This window comes from Gymnoscopelus braueri (genome assembly GCF_963280865.1).
Source record: "Gymnoscopelus braueri genome assembly, chromosome: 12".
Classification (NCBI taxonomy): domain Eukaryota; kingdom Metazoa; phylum Chordata; class Actinopteri; order Myctophiformes; family Myctophidae; genus Gymnoscopelus; species Gymnoscopelus braueri.
The window spans coordinates 11,060,514-11,079,246 of record NC_137614.1 but is presented as its reverse complement, the minus strand read 5'-3'; the positions used below and the strand labels follow the sequence as shown (position 1 = coordinate 11,079,246).

General features: G+C 41.0%; 1 protein-coding gene across 4 annotated transcripts in view; it reads right to left on the bottom strand.

Annotated features, from left to right (window-relative positions):
• Positions 1–18,098, bottom strand: part of tead3a (TEA domain family member 3 a) — a 36,802-nt gene extending 18,704 nt beyond the window's left edge. For all 4 annotated transcript variants that reach the window (XR_013934205.1, XM_080445081.1, XM_080445082.1 and 1 more), the window contains exons 1-2: positions 17,929–18,098; positions 9,826–10,070 (exon numbers count right to left, since the gene is read on the bottom strand). Coding sequence is in view for 3 of the 4 variants with exons in the window: in XM_080445081.1 (XP_080301207.1) it covers positions 9,826–9,832 (7 nt within the window). In the remaining variant the exon portion in view is untranslated. The remainder of the gene's footprint in view (positions 1–9,825; positions 10,071–17,928) is intronic.
• Positions 18,099–18,733: the final 635 nt, after the last annotated feature.

Below are 18,733 nucleotides of genomic sequence, written 5' to 3'. Positions count from 1 at the left end.
CACAGTGGATGTGCGAATATTTCCTTTGCATAGCTGACTAAAAAGCAGAAATGATGGGTGCGTCTCGGTCCCTGTGGGGGGACACAGCAGCGTAGTTCCATTGATCATTTACAGTATGATATCCCCATTATATTAATGAATGTTCCATGTTCTTCTACACATCCAAAATGCCTGTGTGTCCCCTGGAATTTCCTCTGTGCTGTCAAGTTTTGCTTCTTAAATGTCTGACGACTTGCTGCTGCAGAGACAGTATTGTGCGCATGGAAACGTTTTCAATTAGCTAAAGCATCCTCTGCAATCTTTAAAGTAGGCCTACAGCAAATACTCATACATCGATACACAACACACAATAGAGAAATCATTTGCACACTTCTCTAGAGGGACAGGTGTTGTTGACCAATGACTGTTAATTCATAGATCGTAATTTGTCCTGAATCGTCCATCTACGGAAAAGAATATGCGAAACTAGACAATACATTAATTATTGCTTGCTCCTTTGAAAAGTATTAACGCAATACCGTGTCATTATAGAGTAGATTCTTGGTGTGCTTTTTGACTGACGATTTATTTGTGAAGTTGTGCTCCCCTTCAGACCAATTATTTGTGTACAAACATTGAGAGCCTGCACGCACAGGTGCCGGGTTCATGAAATCAATTCCCAACAGATCCCCAAACCTGTCGTTTTGTTGTTGTCTGGTTTCAGTTCATTCATTTAGTGCCGGCAGCTGAGCGAGCAGCAGGCAGGCTCTGGTGCTGTGGTCATGTCATGAGGAGCGCTCCCAGCCTGTACGAGCAGACTGGCTCTTATCAGTGTGATAAGGGGTCAGATTTTTGTCAAAGACAAAGAGTCCCATATTGCCCTAAATCCTGGGGATCCTCATTTTATGAGCTATGAGCTTGTATATCTGCTATTTTTGAATAGCCAAAGTGTAAAACAATGGTTTAAGTGGTTAAAATTATTTTGATGCTATAGTACATCGATTACTTTTGCTTGGGACCCCACTGGACCCCCCCCCCCCCCCCCCCCCCAAAGACCCATGCGGGTCCCCGGACCACACTTTGAGAACCAATGTGCTATATAGCTCAAATCTAAAATGACACAGATGCTTTCCCGGTTTTAATGGGTTAAGTAAAACCCTGGTTGGCCCAAAACAGTTTGTTTTTGACACAGTGAGTCAGAAGTGGAATGCAGTGACAGTGCAGACTGGAGAGAGTTCCATTACTGAGAGGAGTGATTAAATGGATTTGACCATTTAGAATAATTTGTGATGCAGACTGTCTTATCAGCCTTTTGTGGAAATCTATGAATTGAATAGGAAACATCACTCAGGTGCACCATATGACCAACCTAGACAGGAGAGTCAACGCTATCTCTAGGCTTTTACACTGGTACTATCACTATACTCACTTTATGTAGATTATGACTCAATAAACATTCATTCCCACATATAGTATATACACATACATTCCATGTGATATCTAAGTGATATATCCTAATCATTGCAAGCAATCATAAAGAGATATTCATGTTTAAATATTAAGTGGTGATTATTAAATATGGCTCTTTGTTGCTTCAGTCATCAAATACATTTCTGTACTTTTAGCTTTTTAATGGTTGAAATGACTAAATGTAGGCTACCCATCATTTTTCCATGTTAGTAAAGCCTGAAGTATAAAACTCCCTGTTAAAATTCACCAGAATACAGGAAATTGCATCTACTCTGCTAAAAATGTTTCTGGTGGAAGACCCCCTGACCTCCCGCCAACCTTGTCCCACCCACATTGTTTTTGCTTTCGACACCCATGGTTACTGTACAGTTCATAACTTACGGCCACATTGCATTTTACCTGTTGAAATATCAATAGGACAAATATAACCTTTGAAAATAAAAACGTCCACCTGCCACCTGTTTCTGCCTCAAAATTGCTTGATTTAATTCTTTATATTTGGGAAAACGGATGAAAATAAAAATCAATTCTTTACTCAAAGTACAAAAAATTATTAAGAAACACATTTGCCACCAAATCTCACTCAGCCCAGATTGCCATTATGATGCATTGTCAGCTTGTAGATTCATTATAGAAAACTGTCTAAAATGACAGGGACAGGTTTAAAGTGGTTAAGAGAGAGGTAGAAACTAGGCAGATAAACGGTAGGATTGGGAAGAGAGGACTGGACATTATATGGTTAACACATATCCCCATACATGGCCAGTCTAGACTCTAGAGTGCCTGGTCAGCTCTTTCTTTCTCTGCCTGCCCCTCTCTCTCCCTCACCTGATGAGCTGCCTGTGTCCACCTCAACATGTGGGCTGGTCACTCAAATACAGATGCTATAGGGTCGACAGCAGCTAAAGCTAGGTAAAGAAAAGCCCCCAAATCCTGGCACACCCATGTGTATTGGAGGATTGGAATTGGCATAAATAAATTGGCAGATAACGAAGAAAAAAAAATCTTTATTTCTCTCTCTCTCTCTTTCCCTCTTCCACTCGAACAAATGCACTCCTCAAAACACATCATCATCACTGATTCTCATCATTTATGGGAAGTGGGACAATGCTGCTGGGAGTTGGGTCACGACAGGCTTAGTCACATCCAGATCAGAATTCCCCAGCATCTACGGGGGGGCTGACTCACGCTCACAGGCCCAGCAGTCCACTCCGTTTCCCAAAACTGAACACAAGGCACCCTCCCACAACAACTGAACACATTAAGGCACCACCATCCCACAATGATCTACCAACCTAGTACCATAAATAAATAAAAACCGCAAAGAATTGTGCAAAGCTGCAAACATTATACAAACTGATATTCTACTTACAACCACTACACCACCAGCCACACACAAGATGCATTTATAAACCCCCACACTACGCTTGTTCCGAATTGGCGACAGAATTGTATGTCACCGATTAAAGCGAAGAACTCAAAATTAACTCACACACACCCATGAACTATACAAAAAGGATCCCTGGCTAATACACCTTGTATGCCTTAATACATTTTAATTGCCCTCAATAACTAAAATTAAAAATCTCCCACAATATTTTAGAAATAGTTCATCTTTTACTCAAGGGGAACGCCTGTCGCAAGTTGATGATGTAATTTGTCATTTGTCCATGTGTGGTCCAGCCCTGTGGAATGTATGGAATGCATGTGTTGACTAAAAAACAACATAATACTTCCTAAGGTTAATATGAGCATCAAAACAATATTTTAAATATTGTTTATTAGCACATGCATTCCATACATTCCACAGGGCTGGACCACACATGGACAAATGACATCATCAACTTGCGACGGGCGTCAACTTGTCCCCCTTGAGTAAAAGATGTAACTATTTCTAAAATAAATAAAATATTTAAGGTGTTTTAAAAAATACATTTTAGTTATAGAGGGCAATTATAATGTATTAAGGCATACAAGGCGTATATGCCAGGGATCCTTTTAACAGTACACACATGTGTCACAGCGCAAATGAACACAGGAAAGAACCTGGCAGCAAATCAATGGTCCAGGTGTGTTACCCGTTTAGTACTAGCAACTATGTTTCAACCACAGCTAACACGACAACAGCATTGAGAATGAGAATGAACGATTCCCTCTTAACCCATTAAGGCCTGAGGTTCCGATTCAACAAAATGTCTTCTAAATCCTTTTTAGTTTCTGAAAAACTCATGTCACTATATATCAGTGTGGTTCTCAAACTTTTTCATGTCAAGGACCTCCAAAATTACATGAATTTGGCCGCCGACCCCCATCTGAAAATATTTTGTTCCAGGGACCCCCAGAAGCAAAGATGACTAAAATGTGACTAAAACTAAATGGAATTCTATTCAAAGGACTGACTAAAAGTCTAAAACCACACCAAAATGTGGTGGTAAAATTAACAATTGCTGGGAGGTCTAGATCAGAGAGAGAGAGAGAGAGAGAGCGAGAGACAGCTAATGAAAATGAAACTCACAAAGCACAGCGTGGTTTGGAACCATTTCATAGTTTGAGAAAACGATGCTGAAATACAACGGCAGCACGAGCAACATGCTGAATCACTTCAAATAGCATCCAAGAGATCTATTATGCACAGGGTAAAGTAAACAACGTGGAGAGAGCTACTGTACTGTACAGAGAATTTGGCTATTCAAAAATAGCAAATATACAAGCTCATAGCGCGGCTATGAGCTTGTAGATCTGCTATTTTTCAAAAAACGTGAAGATGTGTGCAAACTCTTTGAATACATATATATATATATTTTTTTTAAACTCAAATCTTTGCTTCTGGGGGGTCCCTGGAAGAACAACATATTTTGAGATGGGGGGGGGGGTCAGCGGCCAAATACAATTTTGGGGGTCCTTGACATGAGAAGGTTTGAGCACCACTGATATTATAGCAACATATGTTTTTTTTTTCCTAGACATTTGTAGAATCAAAAGATGTTTGTTTGAAAAATATACATATATTCAAAGATTTGCACACATTTTCACAATGCTATTTTCAGCAAAAGACGCCCCCCACAATAACAGAAAACAGAAAATACCCTAGTATAGAGAGCCCTGAGGGACACTGGTCAACCATATGGGGTTATTAACACATCCACCGCCAGAGGTTAATCTCATAATGTACTCACCAGTGCCAAGGTGTTTTTGTTGTTTTTTTGTTTTTTTCATGTCGCCATAGATCTTGTTAAAATCCTTAAGATTGAGCCGTGAACGGTCTGTTTACATCCGCGAGATCTCCCTGTATCTCCCAGTGAAGACCGCATGTCAAACGGACTTCCATGACTGTAGTTAGAGCGGATTACGTTAAACAGTGAAATGCGAGGAGAAAAAACTACAGGAAGAGAATTGAGTTTCAGTTTCGTCTGTAGAATGGGAGCGGGCGTGATCGTCGAAACCGGATCCCAAATAATTCTATTTCCTGTCATCAAACCGGAAACGGAAGTGGATCAAAAAAATTCCGAAAGTGCACCCGGACCGCGCATGCGCGAAAAGACCGCAGCCCGTAGGACTACGGGCTCGGCGCTTAACCGTTGGATTTAACGGCCCGTAGAACTACGGGCCCGGCGGTAAAGGTGTTAAGTGGTTAATGGCCTCCGTTTTCCCAGACGGGCTACCTGTGACCTACAGTACCAGACGCTATCTGTGTGTGTGTGCTGGGGAAGTCTGTGGTGACGTCAGTGTGCTGTTCTCAGCAGCAGACCTTATGCTCAACAGACTGCGTACTAGAGTGATAGCAGAGCACGCTGACATGTTATGTTCATCTATCTTCCTTAATAGTAATATATGTAGACTAACCTACAAGCAGCCAGTAGTCTGGGTCGGGTCAAGCTGACAGATGAAGCAATTATTATTATCAAAAAGGCTAAACTAAAGGTTTCTGGTAAACGTTCATTCCGTTTACATGGATTTACATGCTTTTTCAGGTTGGGTATGTGGGTCACGCATCTGTGTTACTTGGGATTTCTTTGGCTATTCAAAAATAGCAGATATACAAGCTCATGGCGGCGCTACAAGCTTGTAGATCAGATTTTTTTTATCGTGAAAATGTTACAAATCTTTGAATATATATGTTTTTTAAAGCAAACATTTTTAACTCAAATCTTTGCTTCTGGGGATTCTACAAAAGTCTGTTTTTTTTGGTGAAAAAAAAACGTATGTTGCTATAATATCAGTAGTTCTCAAACGTTTTCATGTCAAGGACCACCCAACATGATATGAATTTGGCCGCGTACCCCCCCATCTCAAAATATTTTGTTCCAGGGGCCGCCAAAAAAAGCAAAGATTTGAGTTACAAATTTTAAATGTATATCTGCTATTTTTGAATAGCCAAAGCATAAAATAATGGTTAAAGTGGTAAAATACATCATAACTGTATTTCAGCCTTAGGCTACACCGTTAATAAAAAAAACATTACCAAATATGTTTTTATGTATTATGTGCAAATCCCTGACCCTTGTGGGACCCAAGAGAAATGTTAAATGAGTTCACCAGACTTGAAATGACCAAGAGACACAGAGAAAGTCTTTTAGGAAAACCACCAAGATGGTTTTGTTAAAACAGTCACTATGTTATCTGGGTCAGTGTGTGAGGAGAGAAGCTGGTGATGTGTCTGCTGATCACTCTCGCACACAAACACACACACACACACACACACACAAACTGTGATCCCCAGGTGACATCATGAGGAAGTGCTGAGACCATATGAGCCATTTAAACGCAATATACTTAGTTGACCGCTCTATAGAGCACCAAAGTCTGACGTAATTTACGCATCCTACCTGGGTCGTGTTTCCCCCCCCCCATTCTGAATTACCATAGACGTGCTTAATATCGCGTCAAATAAGAACTGTGTTCCAAAAAATTGACTTATATGGATATGAAGCATCAAATGACAATATCGCAGAGACAGTTTGTTTATTTTTGGACCACAATTCTAATATGAGACGATTCTAAGATGACCCAATATTATTCTCCATAGAGAAAATACTTGCATTTCCAAGGAGTGAATACAAAAAAATGCCTCTGGTGATAAACCTGTTTGCATACTGGGCCCCGATTGGTGCCCCACAACTTCGGGGGCAGGGAAATCCAAACTCAACCAGGCGGGGCCAAAACAAATCTACCGAGAGCAATTTTTTTTGTTGCACTGGCAGATTCGTCTGGTTTCCAGGCTAACAACGCATGGCTTTATGAGCTTGAAGGTCTGCCATTTTGGCCAAATGGTCACCCCAGAATAGGGGCGCTACAGTTCATGTGGAAAAAGCGGCACAGGGAAGGAGGCAGGTTGTATGCTGCTAACGTGCTGGTGAGAGAGTGTGGGTCTTTGTTTTATTTGAAATTTAAAAGGAGTACGTCCGTCCAAGGCCGAGTGTGTCCGTGTCTCCGTCTAAGTTTGCCTTCGCTCATTTATGGACACGGAAAGGGTGGGGGAGGTGGTCCAACAGTGTGAGCCCGCACTTCCACAAAAGGAGAAAATGCCGGAACGCTGAAACAAACCTTCCCTTTCTGTCGCATGGGATCACATATCCCCGTCACTCAGACGCACACACATACACACACACACACACACACACACACACACACACACACACACACACACACACACACACACACACACACTATGCGGTACAGGCTGCTGCACGCAGGAATGCCATCCCTCAGCCAAGGGAAATATGCTAGGAATGTTGGCCACCAGCCAAGGCCTGCATTACAGTAGGAGAATATGGTGAAAATAAACCCAAGCTCTACTGACAGTTAACATCGTGGACCGACCCCCACCTCCCCCACCCCACCCCCCAAAAGAAAACCTCGACACGCATTACGTCTGGGTCTGAACCGGACGGAGCAAGGCTCTGGTGCTACACCGGTGTTATTAGGACTTCTAATCCACCAATCTGAACTGGCTATTGGACCACTTAAACCCTATGTACTTACTTTGACAGGGGTCCCCCAGGGCTAGCATAGTGTCAAAACTAGCCCTCCAAAATAGCCGAGCGACAAGCTCACAGCGCGACGCGCTGTGAGCTTGTCGCTCAGCTATTTTCACAGAATGTTCGCCGTCCGGAATAGCGAAGTTAGGAATTCATGTGGTTAATCAACCGGTTACCTTAGGGAGGGCGGCCCCGAACCATTCACCCGGGGCGGCTCCTTTTGACTTATGCAGCCACATGATGTTTACGTGTCTGCCCTAACATGTCTGCTAGCCTTAACCTTTGACCTTTCCCAGTGCCGAGTGCCCTCCATGACCTCAAAGATAATGGCCCCTGGTCTAAAATACTTGCTAGCAGTTCTGTTAGGGCACACAAAAGGGAACCGAAGACCCCTTTTCCACCAAAATAACGTTTGGTTCAGGATTCTTGGAAACTTGGTGCTTCCTATAGCGAACCGGCCTGCGTTTCCAACAGCTTAACCCATTAAGGCCTGTAGGTTGCGATTCTACAAAATGTCTTCTAAATCCAAAACGTATGTTACTATATCAGTGGTTCTCAAACTTGATGATATGAATTTGGCTCCCGACCCCCATCTGAAAATATCGTTCCAGGGACCCCCCAGAATCAAAGATTTGAGTAAAAAATGTTTGCATAAAAATATATATATTCAAAGATTTGCAACAACCCGACACGCCCACTGTGGTTCCCAGTTCAGGGCAAAAAATAAAATTTTGGTTCCCAGTTCCATTACTTTTCAGTGGAAACACTACAAACTGGTTCCAATTTAGGCTGGAAAACAAGATCCGAACCGGTTCCAAATCGGTGGAAAAAGGGGTTCGAGAGAGATGGACAGTCAACTGAAGGTGAATTTTTGTTCTTCCCGGCTATTCCTTCATTTAACCCATTAAAACCGGGAAACAAAGTGTAATTTTATATTTCTTTGGCTATTCAAAAATGGCAAATATACAAGCTCATAACGCACCACTTTGTGCCGCGCTATGAGCTTGTAGATATGCTATTTTTTTTAAAACATGACAATTATGTTTCGAACATTTTTAACTCATATCTTTGCTTCAGGGGGTTCTCCTGGACAAAAGATTTTGAGATGGGGGTCGGCGGCCAAATACATATAATTTTGGGGGTGCTTGACAGTGGTTCGAGAACCACTGACATAGCAACATACGTTTTTCAGAAAACCATTAGGATTTAGAAGACATTTGTCTTAATGGGTTAAAAGGTTAACGATCAACGCTTTATATTTGTTGTATGGCTAATGTTTCATGAGAAGCAATAACATTGAGCAGTGTTCTGTGTATACCGGAAACACCGTCCAAGTAAAGGCCAGTCCACACCAATGCAACTCCTTGCAACCATTATCCCTGATGGCAGTTGCAAGCAGTTGCATTGGTGTGGACTGGCCTTAAAACTGTTTTGTTGCAAGGAGTTGCGACAAGTTGCATTGGTGCGGTCTGGCCTTTAGTTAGTGAAATCTACAACCCTTCTTTCCTGGTTTTTAGCTGCTACCCTGTGGCTGTGGCAATGGCTGTGACATTGTCCTTGTTAGCCGTGTATTGTATACTACAGAAAATGCCAATCTTGACTTCAGGAAATATTCTTCAGGTTGATAGTAATGGCAGTCATAGACTGTATGGGCGTGCCAGGCTAGCATGCCCGCAAAATGCATGGATATATTCTAGGAGCTCCAAGACAAGCCCAAACAGACAGAACGGTAAATCTTCCCTGTCATATGGATTTAATTGTAAATATTATTTCTATACACTATGAATAACAACATTTTTACTGGGCCCAGAATAGAATATTTCTCATTATCCACAATGATTTGACTGTTAATTATTACCCACACTCCTGGGACTAGATTGTTTATGTACACTATGGCTATATTTATACCTGTTAAAACTGTAATATACTGTTAATGCACTTGGACTACATTTATCTTTTTACCTATTAATAGCTCAAACAACACACAAATCCTTGGGCGGCGTGCAGATGGGCCAAGCAAGTGTGCTGTAGTAGACCTAAACCGCCTTTGGTTTCTCTGGTAATTTATTTGCAATCCCTGTGCGTTACTACCAGTTTAATAATTTTTTATTATGCTTATTAAGATGATTATGATTATTTTTAGCTGCATCTCCTTTTTCTGTATCTGTCCTGTGTTTCGTTACTGCAGTCCAAGACAACCGAATTTCCCCCACGGGATCAATAAAAAGGTATATCTATCTACGTTATGTCCCCCTTAATATCTGGAACAAAGCAAGAAACCAAGCATTGATTTACAACGGAGAGGCAGACTTATGCTTTTGGACTTTGACCCAAGTAGGGGAGCTGGTAGGGAGACGGAGAGATAAGGTCTGCATATAAATCAATGTGCCGTCCTCACCATACATCTTGCCCTCATCCGACAGGATGATCTTCCTTCGGCCGCAGGGCGGATAGATGGCCAGAGCTTCCTGAAAGCTCTGCTCGATGTCCGGGCTCCACACTCCCTCCGGGTCCCCGTCCAGTCCCCGGTCCGCCGTTTCTCCGGCGTTCCCGCTGCTATCATGCTCATCCTCCTGCCCTCCCTCAGGGCTGTCACGACAGCTCCACTCCGACGCAATGATGACGGCTCCGACCACAACACACCTGGGACACACACACACACACACAGGAAAAGCAGACTTCTATTACAAACTACATAGTACGGATGGGACGATAATGAAAATTACTGTTCACGATTATTGTGGCAAAAATAATTGCGATTAACGATATTATAGCGATAATCAAAATATGCTTAAAACTTAAAATGCCACTTTTGTTGACCACTTGAACCCCCAGCATCCCTATTCTGGGGGGGGAACGTACACCAAAAATAGCCGATCTACAAGCTCAAAGTCACGCGTTATGAGCTTGTAGATCTGCTATTTTTGGCCAATAGATTTGTGTAGAGTGAAATAAGAGCGTACCAAATGCATTCTTTACAGGGTATAGAGGGTCTAAGTGGTACTGAATTTGCAGCTCAACAAAAGCCCATTCCTAGTGTATGATGGAGGACAATTTCACGATAAATTTAAATCTCCACGATACGATTATTGAGTGTTTTTTATCACGATAAACGATAATGATGATTATCGTCACATCCCTAGATATGAGACTAGTTATCGTCTGCGATTTTGGATATCCTAATATCACAAATATGGCAAAGTTGTTGTATTTTCCTGGTTTTAATCACGTCAAGTCTTATTTCATACTTTCAGAAATTGTCCCAAAATGTTTTAAATTCTAACAACCACAACACGTTTCATTCAACTTTTGTCTTTGTGGCTCAATGTGCTTTTCAGAGCCATATCCTTGGTCAACTATTAGCAGAGATAATGACCTCTGTTATTTTATTATTCCTTTGCTGGATGGGGAGACCTTGTTTACTAACAGCTGACCAGATGTTTTAATTCATTGCCAAGTTTCCCAATAAGCCACAAGGCACCAGGACAGTCTCAATATGCCTTAGCATAAATCGTACGAGTCTCTTGAAATCTAATGGAGGGATGATGGAACACCATTCCAACATAGGATATTCCCTCATTAGGTGTTTTGATGATGGTGGTGGTGGAGAGTGCAGTCTAATGGATCTCAATTCAATTGAGATCCACCCAATCGAATTGGGTTGAAATCGGGTGAGACTGTGTAGGCCATACACTGTGTTGTAGGCCATAGAATTATTCCATTCACATCATTTTCATACTGAAACCACTCAGCGAACCCCTGAGAGCTGTGGATGGGGGGGGGGATTGTCATCCTGGAAGAGACCACTCCCCATCAGGATGGAAGTGATTCATCATTTAGGATAAACATGATCACTCAGCAGTAAGGAATTTTAAGACATTTTTTATATAAAAAAAATTAATGAAATGAAAAAGACCATTACTGCATCAAAAGTATCAACAAACTACCGTATACAATAAAAACTGGTCAAACATTGGCCAAATTGTCAAATAATATGAGAAAGAGGCAAACGCTGTGAAAATAGCTGATAGCACACAACGCTTCGCAAGATCGGCTATTTTCACAATATTCATCTGTGGAATAGAGTCAAACTAAATGTAATGCCTCTTTATTATTTTGGGGGGTCGCGGCCTGAAAAGGTTGAGAACCACTGTTCTAAGGCAGCAGTTCTCAAAGTGGGGTCCTTGAGAGGATACCAGGGGTCCACTTCATCACAATGAGGAAAGGTTTCATCACAATATTAAACCACCGGCTAGAAGTAAGTTCAATGATGTAGAAGTGTGACTATTCAGATGATGATACAAGTAGGTTTCAGTCTTTCCACTGTTATCGCCCTCCTACACTTAGAATTCTATTCTGTACTAAAATACATTAACTTTGCCCAGTGTATTACTTCACATACAAAACTACACTTTTTTTCTCCAACCAATCATTTCCCTCTATACCAGCAGTTATAAGCCAATGGAGTAGTGTGTGGTACTGTTTGTTTTGGTAGACGGGGATGTTTTTGGGCTACCAAAACAAACAGTGAAAACACCAAAATACAGCAAGAGGGCAATGTGTTCCTGCAGGTAAACACCACCACTGACGCTACTCCAGTGGTGATGACTGCTGGTATAGAGGGAAATAATGGGTAAAAATGTATATTGTTTTTCTATTTAAACAAAGCAAAGTTACATACGATGACTTTAATCTCATCTAACAACAAAAATCATCTCTTAGTCTCTGGCACTTTTCAAACAGGGGACTGCGGTCTAGTACGCATCAGTTTTGGGGTCCTTGACATTTTTGAGAACCACGCTCTTTTAGGGGTCAAGTGGTTCATGCCAGGAAAACGCTCCTCACATCATAACAGAGCTGAACTGAACCCCCTCACTGTAGGAGTCGAGCATTGATTCAGGCATGTACCTTTCTCTTGGTGTACGTACGTCACACATGCACTTGCCCACATGTGGAGAATATGGTGAAGGATGACTCATCTGACCATATAATGCTTTTCCACATCTCTGTGTAGACCAGTGCCTATGGTTTTTGCAACACTGAAATGTGTATTTTTTCTTTATAATGATGGGTAGTTGTCGACAGACTGCTCTTGCTGACAGTCTGCAGTAACATTCTCCACCTGAGGAAGAGTTGCTCTCTTATGTTTTTCCATACACATATATATATATATATATATATATATATATATATATATATATATATATATATATATATATATATATATATATATATATATATATACATATACATATACATATACATATACATATACATATACATATACATATATATATATATATATATATATATATATGCATGGTCACTGAATGAGCGCTTTCGACTACAATTTCTATTTACTGGTCATTCCCATAGATTTAAATGCAGATGACACTTTAGTCACTTTTAGTACTGAAACACTTGACAGTGAAGTGGCCCATCCGTGCCTCAATGAACACCGTTTCATAGTCATTTTGGTATTTTCCTCTTGCCATCTTGATTCAAAATCAAGGTCAATTGGGCCTGCTGAAAATGTTCAGACATCCACAGAGGATGATAGATGTTAATTGCTTAATAGTATCATGCAATCCACCTGTATGGAAGCAGAGGCATTTATGTTTCTCCACTTATACCGTGTATATAACACATACAAACATCCCACTAAGGCTTAAGCTACTATTATACCCCAAAACTGAATAGAAGGTTACATGGATTAAAGCAGCACTATTTAGTTTGGGGCATTAGCGGCTACTTTGGACACAAATAACATGGCAGCCAAGTGAGCCAACGTCTTTATTACCCAAGAGTCTCTGCAAGCATGTCCGGCGAGGACGCGCTGTGATTGGCCAGTCTTCCCTTTGACTGGCAGTTCTGGCCTTGGTGCCTTGGCAAATGCCAGCCCAGGATGAAAGTCATTGTCTCCCCTATATACTGTACATAGTAACACAGTTAAGCCCCTAGCAGGGACACCCCCCCCTCCCCTCTTAAGCCCCTAGCAGGGACCCCCCGAGAATTTATGGAAGGATGATTGTTATGCTTAAACATGTAACTTTATAATTTAGTGGGACATAATATGCTATATAGTCGTTATAAAGTTACATGTGCTGCTTTAAAGCAAAAATAAAATCTCATGAAAATATTTGTATGACCAAGTCCGAATATGTGATTTGTGAAACAGTGCATCGCAGACGCATTGAGAGCTTGTAGATCGGCTATTTTCGCTGCACAAGACATGCTGACTTCTATGGAATCCAAATAACTGAAATCAGTCGTGGCGACTGAGAACTTTAATCCATGAGATTAAAACAGAGGTCTGGGTTGTTGGTAGTTTTTTAGGCCCACATCTTGCCAGTCCCCAGTAGACAGGGTTCTGAGACGCCCATTTTTAGGGGTCAATCTGCAGGTGCCACACGTGGTGACAGATTTCTCTAGCTGCAGATGGCTGGCACTTCAACCCACCCACCGCAAGATCGCATTTGGCTGAAGTAATTTACAGCTTCCATAGTACAGGGGGGGTATTAATAGCAATGGAATAGACAGTTAAAGACGTGACAAACAACATGGCAAAACATCAAGAGGCTGTAAATTTAAAAATGACTGGCCAAGGGCAATAAAGAGACCACCTGTTGGTCTAGCCTGCTGCCATGAAGGTTACCGTGGTCGATTCTTCTGGGTTATCTATCTCTGATACATGAAAGGATGAAACTGAAGAAGGCCCTGTTTAATAGAGCTACATTTTGACAGCAAGACCAGTTGACTATATTTTCCCATTGCAGAGACACAAGCTACTCTATTTTAGGGCTGGGCAATATATGGATGGATATTATATCGGTACCGTGGTGAGGTTTTAGTCAGTTAAGCTTCATTAAGTTATCCTAAGACCTAAGTAGACATATTTTAAAAGGATCCCTGGCTAATAAGCCTTAATACATTATAATTGCCCTCTATACCAAAAATTAAAAACACCTTAAATATTGTATTCATTTTAGAAATAGTTCATGTTTTATTCAAGGTGGACAACGGCTGTCGCAAGTTGATGATGTCATTTGTCCATGTGTGGTCCAGCCCTATGGAATCTATGGAATGCATGTGGCAGTGCTAATGAAAAGCAACTTAATACTTAAAGGTTAATATGAGCATCAAAATATTTTAAATATGTTTTTAATATAGCACACACATTCCATACATTCCATAGGGCTGGACCACTCAAGGACAAATGACATCATCAACTTGCGACAGGCGTGGGACAACGCCTGTACAAGTAAAAGATGAACTATTTATAACTATTTATAAAATAAATGTAATATTTAAGGTTTTACATTTTTGTTATAGAGGGCAGTTGTAATGTATTAAGGCATATAAGGCTTATATTATCCAAGCATCCTTTTAACAATAAAATTAAACTGTCAAAACTAAAAATTGCTAAACAAATATAGTGTAGATCTGCCATCTTCGCAATTTTTTTAACATTATCAACAAAAATTAAACATAATTCATATTCTCATGACAATGCGACACCGTCACAACATTGATATGGAGGTATATTGGGTCAAAACAATAAGTGATATTTAATTTGGTCCATATCGGCGCCCCAGCCTTACTATTGACCTAGTCTGCAGCATTGGCCCACATGAGGAAATTACACATTCTTGTGTTATTGTTGAGGATGGTCCAAGTCTCCTCAACAAACAGGCCGCTCCGCTCATATGTAGCATGGATGTGGTCTGCTGTGTGTAATGTTTTCCAGAGTGTGGCTGACAGACAATCCATAAAGGATCTCTGTGGTCACCACAGAGCTTTCCCCTGCTGTGTGCAGTGTTGCCAGATTTATTTGCGAGAGAAATAAGCAACCAGGTCTAATGAAAATAAGCCCAAAAGATCAAAGACCACATGAGCACTTTAAACCTGTATGCCTATATTTGAAAATAGCCGATCTACAAGGTCGGCTATTTGAAAATAGCCTATCTACAAGCTCACAACGTGTCGTTGTGAGCTTGTAGAGCTGCTATTTTCAAAAGACAATCTTGAAAAAAAAATTGAAACATTTTGAAACATTTTAACAACACAAATCTGGTACGGGGGTCCCTGGCACAAAATATCTTCAGATGGGGGACAAATACACATTAATTTGGGAATTTGGGGGTCCTTGATATGAAAATGTTTGAGAACCACTGGTTTAAACAACAAGCCCAAATAAGCAACTACATCTGACAAACAAGCCAAAAAACCTGCAACCACCAATAATTTACAAGCAACTTTACAGGGGGGGAAAGCCGCTTATAATAAGCAGACATGGCAACACTACTACTGTGGTGGGCTTATATTATATTGGTCAGCACCACAGCACAGGGCAGACCCAGGCTCAATCACCACTGACAGGGCCCGTGTTGTTGCCATAGCGATTGGGTATCCCCCTGGTGAGCTGGTTAGGAAAGAGCAAAGCCTTATGGAACATTTTTACTTGGTGCGTGTCGTCGAGGTACAACACTCCAAAGATTTTTTAAATCAAAATCTCATGTGTGATTGGTGCAACAGGAAGACATTTAAAGGAGCAGTTCACAAAAAAAATACTTATTTTCTATCAATTACACACCCCACGAAGGCTTGAATTCATGGAGATTTTTTTGTTTTTGTTGCATTCCTGAGCCAATAACTTGATGACCGGGTCATCGGTTAATAGGACTCAGTAGGTCATAAAATTATTGGCTTAGGGATGCGACAAAAACAAAATAAATCTCCATGGATTCAAGGCTTCATTGGGTGTGTAATTGATAGATAAAAAGTAACTTTTAACCACTTGGAAAAACCTTTTGTCCCTATTCTGGGGGTAAACATTCTGCAAAACAAAAATACCAGATCTAAAAGCTCAGTTAGATTGTAGATCGGCTATTTTCGGTTTAGAGTTTTGGTGTAGAGAGAGGGGGGGGGGCTTGTTTAGACCCCTGGGGGACTCAGGTCAAATATAGAGGGTTTAAGCGGTCAAGCTTAATATATACTCCATTGCACGACACCATACTATAGAGTATAAATAATCCTTTAGCCTGAGTTTCATTTCAACTCCAGAAGTTTACTTTTTTGGGGTTGTTCTCTCTTCCAAGCTAGTATACGTAAATGATCTAATTTGTACACAAGTGAGCTGCATACATTGTTAAGGGAGAACTTGTGGAATGGAGGAAAATTTACCACAATCAGACACAGCAAGTCTCAGGGACTTCAGTAGTAGTGATGCAAGTTTTTCAAGATCACACAGTTTGGGTTGAGAGAGACACATAGACACACACACAACAGCTTCGCCGGTTTCAAATTATCTCCCAGTGGCCAAAAGGTCATGTGTTGAGTGCCGTGGGGAGCCAGCAGGAGTCAGGACAGGAGGACAGGGGCTGGTGGAGCTAAATAAAGCCATGAGCTCAGCAGCAAACAGACAGGGGAGACACACACACACACACTAGTCCAAAATGAACCTAACCCATTTCGTGATTAACCCCAGCTATAACACATGGCCCTGGTCCCAGACAGGCAAGCTTAATATGCTGGTGTTATAATCATGTGTCCTTAAAAGAAGATGGACTGGTTGGTCTTCAGAGGCCATTCCGAGTATCATGAGAGTAGATAAGAGATCTGTAGTAAGACATGGTGCAACTATTTTCTGTTAAACCTGTAAAACTACTCTCTCCAAGGTGTTTCATTTCGCAATCACAAAAAAATGTAGCCCTGTGTGGCCTGTTATGTATGAGAAGTGAAAACATCCCATAATGCCAGTGTGGGTTCTCAAAGTGGGGTCCAGGGACCATCTGGGGTTCCTTGGGGGGGGGGGGGGGGGGGGGTTCCAAATGGACCCTTACAGATCTGTAACTCTGAGAGTTATGGGGGTCCTTGAAATAAATAAAAAAAAGGTTTGAGAAACACTGCATAATGCTGCTGCTGAGAGAGAGAGAAAGAGAGGGAGAGAGAAGTCGCCTAACAAACCAAAGTTGGCAACAATATATCCCTTTGATCCCTAGTAGGAGAAAGCAGCTTCTAAGTAGCCATTATAGGCCCTGGTGGAGCTCACAAATGGTTACAAAGTAGCAAAAGTGGCTACAACTGCATCAACAAAGCCTTGCTGATCAAAGGCAACAAAAGAAAGATGGAAAAAACCCTACAGCAGGACACAGAAAACCCCAGGCAAATCATGTCAAAAAAACGCAACACACGAGTTGGGAACTGCTAGTTGGTGTTAGCCTACGGAGCTAATAATACCTCCACAAAGTCCCGAAGTAAAGCCCGACAGATCAGTCCGAACCCACCGCCATTACAGCCCCGACATGACGGAGGAGCCTCCATACATAGTATTACATACCCGGGGCTCTGGAGCAGAATGCACGCGAAAAAATGCCAAATATGACAAATATCCTAAAAACTCCAGGCGCGCTGAGAGACGTAGAGGCAGCAGCTGCAGGGAGAAAAAAACTTGTTGCACATAACAAAGAACTTTAGCAAAAAAAAGACCCACAACACTCACCTTTACAATCCGCTCTCAACCCTCCAAGTTTTCGACTCACACAACTTATTAAGTCCACACAGAGTAGCGCTGGATGTTATGGTTATTATTATTCCCTCGGAAAGATTATTCCCTTGTTTGTTTGACACGGGTAAAAAAAGGCGGAATGTTGCCAAATATGAGTCTTTGGTATGAAATCAACGCAGGAGGAGAAAGACAGAGGCGTGGTTTTATAAAACACGCTCCTCACAACAGAACAGAAGTTAGTTCTGAGCCAAGCGGTTAACTCCTCCTCCATTAACATTTACATCAGCCTCTCTCTGACTCTTTTAGAACGCAAACTGTTGAACCGAAGCGGTCATATTTTCTATGTATAATATAATAATACTATAAATAAATGAGTCAAGTAAATACTGATACTGAGAAAATCTAAGATTTTAATGTTGTTTTATGCTTTTGCTTCTCTTTTTTTGCTTTATTGTTAATTATTTGTACTTTTTTTTTCTGTAAAGCACTTTCAGCTGCATTTCATGCCATGAAAGGTGCACGGATTCAATACAAATAAAGTGTATTATTATTATTATTATTATTATTATTATTATTATTATTATTATTATTATTATTAAAAGTAGGCTTACCCTAGTAGTCATGTTACAAACAATATTAGCCTATTTTATTCATACAGTTTCTGGTAGTAGGTCACTTTAGTGAATGAGTCTTTTAATTTCAAAGACCCTCAGTTTGATACCCATTTTTTATAAGACAATTTATATTTATCAGTGGTGGAAGTAAAAAAAAGTATCAATGGGCCCACTGCAATGTAGAA